Source organism: Eublepharis macularius, chromosome 1, assembly GCF_028583425.1.
Source record: "Eublepharis macularius isolate TG4126 chromosome 1, MPM_Emac_v1.0, whole genome shotgun sequence".
NCBI classification, from domain to species: Eukaryota; Metazoa; Chordata; class Lepidosauria; order Squamata; family Eublepharidae; genus Eublepharis; species Eublepharis macularius.
In genome coordinates, this window is record NC_072790.1 from 79,869,077 (window position 1) to 79,881,483 (window position 12,407).

Consider the following 12,407-nt stretch of genomic DNA (forward strand, 5'->3'; position numbering starts at 1 on the left):
AGAACAAAGTTTAGGTATTTACTGGGGAGAAAAGCATCCTGGCTTCTGCTTGCATAGGGATGCCCTTGGATTCCCCAACCACAGCAAACTTGCTGAAAAAGCTCAAGTCACCTTTACTTTTTGAAACTGCTGCTCCATAGTTCGGAGACTTTTCTTGGCATCATCATCTTTACCCTCAAGTTCTGCTTCTAACTTTTTAATTCTTCTTTCAAGGAACTCAACTGTGTTGGTTTTTGATGACGCATCACCGCCTCCATCTGAATTCACTGTGGCAGCAGCATAGATCAAAGCTGGCAAGGAGTTTGGATGTCTTCTTTTTAGAATCCCTTCCATTTCCTTAACCTTTTACAAAGTAGGACAGGAGTTTGAAATTAGCAATAGCAATGACCTTTAACTAGAGATATATTATTGCATATTTTTGACAGAGAAGATTTTGAAGGTAATTAAGACTGAGCATTTAAAAAAAGATTTTTTTTAAAGTAGAATTAAAAACTCTGGTCTTGATTAAGACTTAAAAGTGCAGAATCAACTCTGCTAACACAATCTAGCTCAGCAGCTTCACATTTGAGTCTCTCTTTGGTTTATGTTGTATAGTGGAAACATCTTGATAAATTACAAGCATTATTACTAAAAACATATTGCTGAGATCTGAAGAGCTTACATATGGTGTGCTCATGGGCTTGGGCATACCCAGTTGGGTTTTTTATTCCCCTCCTCGCCCCACCCCCAATGGCAGATACCCCTGGGATATGTCACATATTTCTTTGGAAAGTCCCTTCAGTTTCAAATGTCGTTTGAACGTATGCCACTGATGGAGGAACTTGAGCTTGAAGTCCTGGTAAGTGCATATTTTATGTATTTGATAGTTTATTTTAGGAATCAAATACATCGAATTTCTGGCAGAGATACCCCACTACTGAAGTTTCCACTGTAGCCCAGTACCCAAATGCTTCTCTTTTTCTGGAGGTGGGAAACACACCTTTGGATACTATAATCTAAAATAAAAGAAATTATTCCCTCAGTATGCTGATGATTTGGTCCAATCTCCCCCCACCTCTGCCTTCAGCATTCTCATTTAATCAGCTATTTGTGTTGAACTTGCACCATAATTGCCTCAAAGACCCACAACTACATTGCTGTTATTGTGATGCTTATTGGACTTCACTGCAAATCTGAAAACGTCAAGGAAGAAAAAAAGTGATTGTATTACATGCCTGTCGTTCAAGGTCCTGAATACGTTTGGCATCTGCTGCTCTGTCCTTCAGTCGTTTCTTTTGTTGTGCCGACTGATTCCCAGCTTCGCTTCTAAGCTTATCAACCTATGCAATACATGCAGACACATACTGAAAGGGATGCAATATGTCCATTTTGTCATTAGCACAACAAAAAAACACCCACATGCCTTTTTACAATTAAACATAAGAAACAAAATATAAAAGTCACTAATCAGACTGTGAAAGTAAAGACGCCTACTATACTATTAGACTAACTGATTGTTTAAACAGCAGGAGCAAATCAACTCCCAGCATGGCAAATTAAAGGGTATTTTTCCAATGTAGGAGTGCCTTCTTATGTGTTCAGAATGTCAAAATCATACACCTAGAGCAGAAAGGGTTCAAATGAATTAAGGCATAGATGGTGATTATGCAGAGAATACAGCCTGATCCACCATGAAACAAGAAAGATGCAGCCCACACAGGACAGGGGCAAACTGGACTCAAGGGCCTAGGGTCTGAACAATCTGCTTTTGGGCTACTGTTTGGCAGGGAGAACTAAAACCCTAAAATGTGTACTGAACAGCTGACTGTCAGGAATGAAGTCCACAGCAGGTCTTGAACTAGAGACTGAAAGGCTGTCAGGATTTCAGTCCAAGAGCACCATCCTTAATTACACCAATCAAGGTAGTTCCCTTTATTGATAACACTCAGGTAAAATGCCCTGATTCCCCAAAAAGGTTTTGGGTCAGCCTTACTTGTTGATTTGAGGGACCATGGGTTTATGAAGTCAACTGGTTCCTGTTTATTGCCTATACCAGATATATTGTGGTTTCACCAGAGAGATGCCAAGGTAGAGGGACCCCACCCTTTGCACCTATACAGAAACACACATTATATATTGCAGAAAGTTGTGAATGTGTTCTCTAGAACAAGAAACTAATAAAACTGCTTCTGCTGGCTACAAGCAGCCTTTGTCCTATTCCTTCCTCTGCCTTTCCACTTGTTCTGCCCTCAACTGCAGTGGATCAAAGTTTGACACTGTAGTCACCTCTAGTTTCAGTTTATCAATTTCTATTTTTGCTCCTCTTAGACGAGCTGCATCTTTATCCAGGAGCTCCTGATTTTCTGCATACCACTGAAGCCGTTTCTGGAGACGTCCAATTTCCTCTTTGTAGGATTCTTCCATAACTTTCATTTCATACGTTTTTACATCTAGAAGGTAAAATGGCAAATATTTGTGATAAAGCTTAGGTACACTGTGGACATGCGATCACTTTCCCTCTTCAGTAACTTTTTAAAATTTGAGGGAAATGAATTTTCCAGATCTTAACACTTTATACTAAACATTCATTACAACAGAATTTAAAAATCACCTATCAAATACAAAAATAAGATCAAAGGCAGCAGCAGAGTTCTTTGGGTTTGTTTCCCAAGCTCCTGTGGGGGAAAAAATCTTTATTTTAAAATGTTGTAACTGGTCCTATTTGTTGTGATGAATTGGGAGTGGGTGCTAATTCTCTTTGGTACTGTACTATTCTTCTTCCTTCCATTAATATCCCATAGGAAGGTCTTATCATTGCTACAGTATCAGCCCTAAAGTCAATGAAATATAGATGAGAATCTTTCCTTGCACCCCTCCCTCCACTAAACTAAACGTATGTGGTCTCTTGGCAGACTTGTTTTACCTCCCCACATTGTCATCGTTCTCTTGTTCAGTCTGTGTGTTTGTGGAAGTTCTCATGTAATGGAGGGGTGAGCGGACACTCTTCCTTTTCCCTAAGCACCTCAAAAATGCATTCCTCTCATACGATGACTATTTGTGGTGAATCTCATCTGCACAAATAAGATCACTACCAGTCTTTTGAAATTCCATAAGCAGGCACTGAGGGGAAGCACCTGGCTGTCTCATTCCAGATGGGAAGGTGAAGAATAAAAGATCCTAACTTTCCTGGTTCTGCTGCTCACCCCCAATATATAGGCTGTTTGTGACAAGGTTTCGCCCCCACAAGCACAACAGAATGCAATATGATAGGAACACAGTATTTTATACTTTCCATTTCTTTAATGAAATACAAGTGAATTGTAGTCTTATTATGAAACCCAATAACAGCCTCTTCAAAAGTAGGGCTTTACCTGAAGTTGAAGCAATCTGGGCTCTTGCCAAATCTCGCTCTTTCTTCACTTGTTCCAAGTCTACTTCAAGGGCTTGTTTGTCTTGCTTCAGTCGCCTTCTGTCTTCCAGCAAATTGGTCTCTATTGTCTTCATTTCCCACCCCAGAGAACAATGGGATACAAAAACATAAGTCGTGAGGATATGACTCGTTCTGAGCAATTGAACATTGTATATGCCTGAACACAGTGACAGGTTTCTGTGCTGTGCTAGGTTGGGCAACACACAACTGTATGGTGAAATGTATTTATTCATATCTAAAATATTTATATCCAACCTCTTCAATTCTGCCCAAGGCAGCTTACAAATATGGCCATGAAACCCAGCACACATAATTTAATACAAAATTACAATGTAGAACCATAGTTCTCTCATTAGTTGCCCATCAGAAAGAGTCAGTATGTATCAAAATTAAAATATAAGCTCTTCAGGAAAAGGACTTTTGAATCAAAATAGACTTGCAAGCCTGAGGGAGAACCATTAACACTGGTGCAACGAGACAGTGTCTAGAACAGGGGCAGCAACTGAAAAATCCCAGGGATGGACTATGGTAGAATTGACCACACTATGGGTGAGGGAGAGACAGAGAGAGGAAAAGCTATAACGGGTACATGGATTGAATAGGGAAAGGACACTCCTTCAAATAAGTAGTACTCAGATCATGAAAGGCTTTAAAGGTCAAAACCACCATCCTTAGCCAGCAGCCTTAAAATCGGTGTAGTATACACAGAGCAGTTGGACCATATTAGAACACCCTACCTAGTTAAACATCCCCAACATCACCTCCTTGCGGTTCCAATCAATGCCAACAGCACTTTTGGAGGGTCACTTCAATCAAACACCAAGGGACCAATACCTATGAATCTGTGGCTCCCAAGCACCCAAGAGCTTACCTGACTATATTCTTTTCTGCCTGCTCTACTCTACCCCAAGGGCCAAATTTTTGGCAGGAATTTTATCCAAACTAAGGTCATACCCAGTGGGGGAGAAATCTCATTATCAGACACAGACGCATATGTGTCCTACAGAGTTTCATTATTGCCCTTGCTGCAAAGAACATATGCTCCAAGATGGCAAAGTGAAGGGAGGTCACCTAGACAATTGGGTTTTTTTCCCCTTATCATTCCTATCGTACTGAATTTGTAGCTATATTTTAAAACTGGTTCCCGGCCCTATTTTTTTGTGTATTTGCTGATTTATAGTTTGCACAGAATTTGTATCCCTCAGTGTTGAGGGTAATGTAAATTTGTAACAGCCAAAGGCTATGTACAATAAACTGAACTTGTGACTATACAGAGCAGCAATGCCCCTAAAGAAAGCAACACATTTTGTAATAGCTGCAGTTTCCACGTTGTCTTCAAGGGCAGTTCCCTGTAGTGAGTATTGTAATAATTTAGTCTAGAGGCTACAGAAGTGTGGGTCAATGCAGCCACATCAGCAAGAATGCAGAAAGGAGAAAACCTTCTCCACATCCAGAACTTGCTTATATGCACATTTAATTGAAGACTGCCAATACAGAGTTTGGGTGCCGGAAGTCCAGATTCAGAGAACTCTGAAGTTTATTGTATGGCCTTGGGCAAATCACTATCAGTCTACTTATCTCATGGGACTGCTGTGAGAACAAACTGAAATAATCATGCCCAAGTTCATTGGACAGAAAACAGGATACATATTTGTGACAAACCACTACACACTGGCTCTAAGGGAGCTGGCCAGCTATTAGGGGTAAGTCAGAGGGAACAGGACACCTAGACCCTAACCCTTTGCCTGGCAAATAACTGGGCTGTGAAGGGGAGGGCCCCCTTATCCCACACCGGCTCAAAGTGCCAAGGGGGTGGCAATGTATGACTTACCATTCGTGGCAGTCGTACGGCTAAGTGTGTTGGGTTGGGGACAGTAATGGTGAACTACCCTGTAAAAACTTCACTGCGAGACTCTGCGGATCTCTCTCGACGCGCTATAGGACAGAAAGGCCTGGCGGGGGATGATCTACGGGGTAGCCGAGGGTCGGTCGCGACTGTGTGGCTTGGATCGGATTGGAAGGGGAGGGAGGCTTCACTCTGAACCCTTTATCGTGGCTATTTGGGAGTGAGCAGACAAGTTTAGTCTTGAGTGATTGGGGCTGTAAAGGTCACTTGCTCTCTGTCTCTACCTGATCTATTAGAACAAGGAACACAGATGAAGAGCCTTCTACTCAGGTTAAGGGAGGAGTGTGGTGATGGTACTGCGCTGCCATTTTGTAGTTTGTGACATCGGATGCATTTCACATTGGCAGGGCCATTCCTGCATCAGAAATCTATGGGATTTTATCATTTTAAACTTTCTTTTAACTGCGTTCAACAAGCAGAATCCAAAGTTCTGGATGTACATAGGCCTCACAGCCCACACTGAATGTGCCTCATGGGGATTTCCCATTGGGAAATCAAACTATCACAGGCGATTAAAAATATTTAAGTGGTGAGTATTTCAGTAAAGTAGCAAAGACACTTACCTTAGCTGCTCGAAGTTCTAAAATCAAATCTGTGAAACTCTGATTGCCAGCTGGTTCAGAATTCTGCACTCCATGAGATAAAAGATTATTTTTATCCACTTGTTCTCTAATTCAATTTAAAAAGAAACAAAGGATTGGTGTTTTTGTATAGCTTTATGCTTCACTATGTATACATACTGCGGCTGTACTCTGATCAAGATCACTCTAACTGAACCTGAATAATTGTTTGAATATTCATCTTTTTTTGCCTAGTGAAAAATTCTTTGTGAAGGACATACAATGGCCCCATAGGGGTTTTGCTGATATGGTGTCTCTTTAGCCACAAGAGAGTTTCTGAATCAGTTTCACTGGGATGTCTTGAATGGCTTCATTTTTAAGAGCCAACTTCTTTTTTAATATACAGAAATAAAAAAGATGCTTGGTACCCATTTCTCACCCATTCTCCAAGACTCCATCAAATATTCGACAATGCTATTTAGTTCAAATATACGTATTAATAATGTAAGACAGTTAATTATATTTTGCAAAAAGGTTCAGATTGTTGAGGTTAATGGAGTAGTATCCCTTATAAGGAGTCTGGCATTGAACTTTATTTTATAATATTAGCTAAAATTATAACTCCAGCAACATATTTTAGCTACTCAACCAAGCTAAGTTTTGGCTGGGTCACATACAGGTGAGAGGTGTGTACTAGTTATATCAATACTATATCAGTTAACAAATTAAGTCCCACTGATTTTTTGAGAGAGAATTACGCACAAGCATTACTCTGGCTGGGTAATTCCCAAGTTTCTTAGAGACTCTCAGAAGAGTTTTCTATTTATTTCTGATCTATTATTTATTAACTGCATTCATGCCCCACTTTTCTCCCCAACAGGAAGGGATCCAAAGAGGCTTACAACATTCTCCTCTCCTCCATTTTATCCCCACAACATCCCAGTGAGGTGGTTAGGCTGTGAGAGTGTGACTGGCCCAAGGTCACCTAGCAAGCTTTCAAGGCAGAGCAGGAATCTGAACATAGCTCTTCCAGATCCTAGTCCAACACTCTAAACACTACGCAGTGCTAGCTCCCAAGATCTATTCAAGATCACAGTGAATTATGATAAGCAGCTCAAATAAACTCACCGTAAGGATGCTAATTCAGTCATCAAACGCTGATTTTCTTTAAACATATTTTCCTCATTTTTCTTGTTGCTTAACTGCAGCTCTTTTACTTGCTGGTATAATCTTTCATTTTCCTCAATTAAACATCAAGAATGATTTTACTTAGCCACCATGTACTTATAAGCAAAGATGTATATTACTTACAAATAAACCTATTCACCCATGGTGCATTAACTTTGACTTAGTAGATATTTAATAAAATAAATGCCAACTGAAATGTGCTGTCAAGTCACAACCAGCTCATGGCAAGCAAATGAAGCTCCACCTCATAAGGTTTTCAAGGCAAGAGTTGAGCAGAGCTAGTTTGCCGTACCTTCCTCTGCATAGCAGCCCTTGTCTTCCTTGGTGGTCACCCCTTTAAGTACTACCCCTGCTTAGCTTCTGAACTCTGATGAGATCAGGCCAGTATGGGCTATTAGGTCTGAAGCTGTATGAGAGCTTTAGTAGATATTTAATAAAACAAATTCCATCTACAAGGCAGGGCAGAGGTGAAAGTTCACAGTGTGTAGAGACAAATGCCCTCTATTACTATCTCTTTTACTACAAATTCATACAGAAAGTTTTATGAGAGTACATCAACACTATAGAATAAAACAAGTGCAGCTTTCACATGTTTGCATGATGCCATCTTTATAGACCAGGGGTCACCAACATTTTCTAAAAAATGAGAGATATTTCTGAGTAACAAGAATACGTTACTTCTTCCAACTTGCAGTGTTTTGTTCTGTCCTAGAAAGAGAACAGTAACTAGGAAAAGCACCAGCAATGAAACTGTCAGCTAAGCAGCAGAGAAAAAATAAGAACTTCTAAAAAAGCCTAGAGTAGATTTAGAATAAGCAATGAGGAACAAGAATATTCCCTGTACAATATTATTTCAAATACATTGATAATAAAAATGTAGCTGTGTAGGAAAGCAAGATGGTGCGGGGGAAGATAGTTATATGCTTTTGAAAATCCTGCTACTGTACTCACAACATTCAAATGTCTACCTGTTGATAACCCTGAAGAAGAGTCTCTTGATTTTGGACTTCTTTTTGGATTTCTTTCAACATTTCTCCACCATCAGGAATTCTTTCCCAAATACGTGTCCACTTTACTCCTTTGTTCAGGTCCTCGCTATTATTTAGCTAAGAAAGTATGTATGTAAACATGTAAAGTGCATCTTAGATATTCAATTGCTTGTTAGATAAATTGCTAACTAGATAAAGGCTTAATCAAAAGTTCATTTGCATTTAATGAGGATGCTCTGTTACCTTTAAGAGTCCCATCAGTATACTTCCCTTCATCCTCAGAGCACAGGATGGAACTTATACTTAACCCATTTCCCCCTATTCTCTGCATCCATGAAGACTATCGGCAGTTTAGTTAAAAAAAGTTTTATCTCTGTCTAATATTATATTTTACATGCAGTAATCAGATAAAAATTGGAAAAACTAGTGCTTCTACCAGCTGAATAACTTCTGAACAGCTACTTATTTTATGCAGCAGTGAGAATAAATTGCATTTTCTTTTATCAGAACTAAAGTGACAGAACTAATAAGTAGTTCGTTATTTTTATTGGGCAGTATCACAAAAGTTATTCTCTTTGTTACTGAATAAGGAAAAGGTACAACTAGAAATATTACCTGTGTTCGAAGAACATACTTTTCTTGGTTTAGCTGAAAAAAATCTCTTTCATGTTGCATTTTCATTTCCGTTATTTTTGCCTCCATTTCCTTCTCCTTCTGCAAAGATGTGGTTTTTAGATGATGAATTAAATCATGGGCTACAGCCAATTTCTCCTCTGCTTGCTGAACTCTTCTGAATAAATAAAGCTCCCTCTCACTATTTCGGGAAGGAGAATAAGAAGAAACCTGGTAAAAAAAGGTACATAATATCTGAAAAGCTAAAAATCAGATAATCAAGATTAGTTTACCATTTTTCTTTTTAATTCAACAGTTCACGTTGAGGCTGGGCTATGCCCTTGTATAATAGAGAGAGGAGGGACAATTGTGCCTAATACCTCCCCTCACTACAACCCCAAAAGCAGATGGCTCTTTTTCTGTGAAGACCCCCCCCCCAAACTCCTGATAGTGTCTTTTCAGAGATCACAAGAGGCTGCAAATGAAAAAGGAAGGCAGGGAAAGATCTGCTTCTGCTAACAGAAAATTTATTTAATATGTTCAAATGCTGTATCTTTATGCAAATTTTAATCAGCATGTTTAATTTAAAGAGAAACTATTAGACACTGACAAGATTATTTTTTTCAGAAGTGATTTAACATTAATCAGTTGCAAATGGGTGTTGTGAAAAGCAGAACAGGAAAAAAGTGCAAAAAGAGAAACACTGTGAATGATCTGACAGCACAATGCCATATCGGCAGGGACCTCATCAGAGCACAGATGGAGAGCCTCTAGGACCCAAGTCAGCGACTCTGGGCTGTCTACAGAAGATGAGGCGGGGTGGGGGAATATAATGTGCAATAAAGTTGTTCTACAGTTTTTATCAGTTTTTATCAATCAGTTTTTATCATTTTAATAACTGTTAACTTGAAGCTGCTCCTGAAGCTGATGTGCTGAAAGTACAGGGGATTAATATTTTAAACACTCATTACCCCAAAATAATTATGAAGGGCAGCTTTAGTGGCTGCCACTCTGTTAGACAGAAGAGGAAAGTAGCATGCTCCTGCAACTAAAAGACGAACTCCCATTTATAAACTTTTTATGTAATGCTGTCAGATGGGAATCAATGTATTATGAGGCTCAATGCAAATATGCCCACACATTGGAGCAGACACAGTTATATCATGTTATTATGTGTGCATTCTTTTCCTTCTTCTCTGTGGGCTCATTTGGATGACACGGGGGCTGTGAAGGACTGCAGGATTTCTAATTGTTCTGCAAATGCTAGTTCAGCATGCATGTTGCTGCACTGCCATTCTCTTCCTGTTTCTCTTTAAGAGATGCCAATATTGGACCAGTGGCTTACTTGGAAATTGTGCAGAGAACAGTCTCTTTCTTTATCTGGCGGTTGAGGACTACTTGCGGAGGGGTGCCCTGCTGTAGCAAGGTCATTCCTCTTTGTAGAAACTTGCTTGTTGGTTTGTATTATCTTAGTTCCAGAAAATGTTTCTTTATCTGATGGGGAAAAAACATTACTGTATACTGTAATGGTGTCATAAGCGCCATCACCACCTTCAATATTTACAATTCTTACTTAGAGGACAAGATCCACCTTAAACAAAAGGTGTTATGGGAAGGGGAAGCATATGTAAATAATGCAGTCGCATCTGTGCTGGAGATGCTACAGAAACTGGGCTTGGAATCTAAGCATTAACAAATGTAATGCCCACCTTTAAAAAGGAAGATGAATAGTACAGCCCCGAGTTATCCTGCAGTTCACACTGTACATCCGAAACAGAGAAAAACTCTCATCCTTCCTTTGTCCTGCTGCCCAAACCTTAAACTTGTGGCTGTTGCTTTCTTCAGGTGGTGGTGGTGGTAGCAGCCAGTCAAACTTGGTGGGCGAGTAAATTTTTAAATTTTGTTCCATTAATATTCTGCCTTTCTCCCAAGTGGAGACCCAAAGCAACTGACATCATTCTCCTTCTCCTCCACTCACAAAACCCCTATGAGGTAGGCTGGCCTGACAGTATGTGACTGCCCAAAGAGGGAAAGAGAGACTTTCTACCCTCTCACACTCTGGCCGACCACCTCGTCACCTGCTGCTGCTGGCCTGCCTGCTACAGCAGAATAGCAACGGCCACCGAGTAAATGAGAGTGAGGAGCAGCTGGAGAGAGTAGAGGCAAATGTGAAAAGCCCAGAATTTACGAGAAACTGGAAGACGTTTAGAAAGGACTTTTTTTCTTCTAAGTTCTCCACTGCCACTTGTAGTATGCCCTCTTCAATTTGTTGGGCCCCTTCCAGTCAATGTTTTTACAGGCTTCTCTCGCCTAGCTGCTTTTATTATGAACTTCGTTCCTCCAACTCCCACAGTTTTCACAGGAGCATACTCTCAGCTAAGAATGCAGAGAATTACATTTGTGCATTTTTACCATCTCTTACACTCTCCTTTGTCATCTCCTCCCCCCACTCCAATCCAAATTTAGATGGTAAGATCTCCAGTCTTCTTGCTTGCCAGAAACTGTTCTTCTGAATTCCGTTTTTGTGTTGTACTCTGGTAGATATATTAAGCAACAGCATTCACATTTAGATCAAAATGATATTTCTAAATTTAAAAAACTGCCTTTGTTCCAAACACATCTACTCTCTTGCAAGGAGCGATAACGTAATCTTGAAGAATACTACACTTAACATTCTTCTTCCATCGTAACATAGAAAGTTGCATGAAAACACATCTGTGAATTACCTTTTGGCCTTGCAGGAGATTTGGCTTTCAAAGCTGGCTTTCTGATGCCTTCATTTAACACCTTCTTTTCATTAACTGTGGGAAACTGCTTTAAGGGAGAACTGGATTTGCCATAGCCAGAACTCCTAACAGAGTTATAGGCTCCACTCAGAGATTTCTTTTTCTGCATTGTGCCTGTGGTTTTGGTATTTTTGTGCATTGCTTGTTTATTCATTACTGATTCCAGATCCTGTTTATTTGGTGAACGTACCTGTGGGATGAGTTTACATTTATTTATTTAAACATTTACTAGCCACCTTTCCTCTAAAGGTGCTCAAGATGGCTTGCACTATAAAATAAAACACATTTTTCAGTTTGTATCAGACAGAAAAAAAACTAACTGAGGGGGTTACTGTTGGAGATTTGTATGCATTACTCTAAGCTCCTTTTATTATTGTATAACAGGCAAGGGCTATAAAGGTAAAGACTATGAAGTAGTTTGCACATTATGCACTAGACTGACTTAGGAAAAAAGGTTTAGCTCCAAACTTGCCCTTGCACAAATGGAAGGGAGGTTCTCTTTATAGGGGGCCGATTTACACGGTGCTGCAGGTGATTTCCCACTCTCCTCACTATATGTGATGACTTTCCTGAGAGCCCGCTGACTCTCAGAAGAAGCTTTTGGAGGGTGCAGGGAGCTGCTGAAAGGAGGATATGGGGGGAACAATCGTCAATGAACAGAGCTCTGTTTACGATTTGTTAAATTTGAGCTGTTCATTCTATCCTGCAGTCATAATAACTCTAAATATTATGTTTTTATGGTCAATTACTTATATACCAGAAATACATAGCACCTTCCTTCCTCTTGTGCCCCCCATTAACTCTGAAAAGCTCGTGCTAAAAGCTGGGAGTACCTCATGGACAAATGTCACAGGGCAATGCAGAGATGAGAGGGAACTGGAAAACCTCACATCCACCTTTGACTCTTTCCAGTGTGCTGGTAGGGAGAGGGGTACGAGGGAATGGCAAAAAATATCT

General features: G+C 40.0%; 1 protein-coding gene across 3 annotated transcripts in view; it reads right to left on the reverse strand.

The window, feature by feature from the left end:
- The window catches only part of CEP162 (centrosomal protein 162), a 47,049-nt gene that overhangs the window by 14,281 nt on the left and 20,361 nt on the right, over window positions 1-12,407 (reverse strand). Inside the window, exons 13-22 of one of the 3 annotated variants that reach the window (XM_054978621.1) lie at window positions 11,391-11,619; window positions 10,010-10,158; window positions 8,668-8,895; window positions 8,032-8,169; window positions 7,004-7,116; window positions 5,879-5,984; window positions 3,351-3,477; window positions 2,266-2,429; window positions 1,215-1,319; window positions 112-342 (exon numbers count right to left, since the gene is read on the reverse strand). In XM_054978621.1, coding sequence (XP_054834596.1) covers window positions 112-342; window positions 1,215-1,319; window positions 2,266-2,429; window positions 3,351-3,477; window positions 5,879-5,984; window positions 7,004-7,116; window positions 8,032-8,169; window positions 8,668-8,895; window positions 10,010-10,158; window positions 11,391-11,619 — 1,590 coding nt within the window. Of the gene's footprint in view, window positions 1-111; window positions 343-1,214; window positions 1,320-2,265; window positions 2,430-3,350; window positions 3,478-5,878; window positions 5,985-7,003; window positions 7,117-8,031; window positions 8,170-8,667; window positions 8,896-10,009; window positions 10,159-11,390; window positions 11,641-12,407 lie in introns of all 3 variants that reach the window. The other 2 variants (XM_054978637.1, XM_054978629.1) reach the window with 2 other exon arrangements.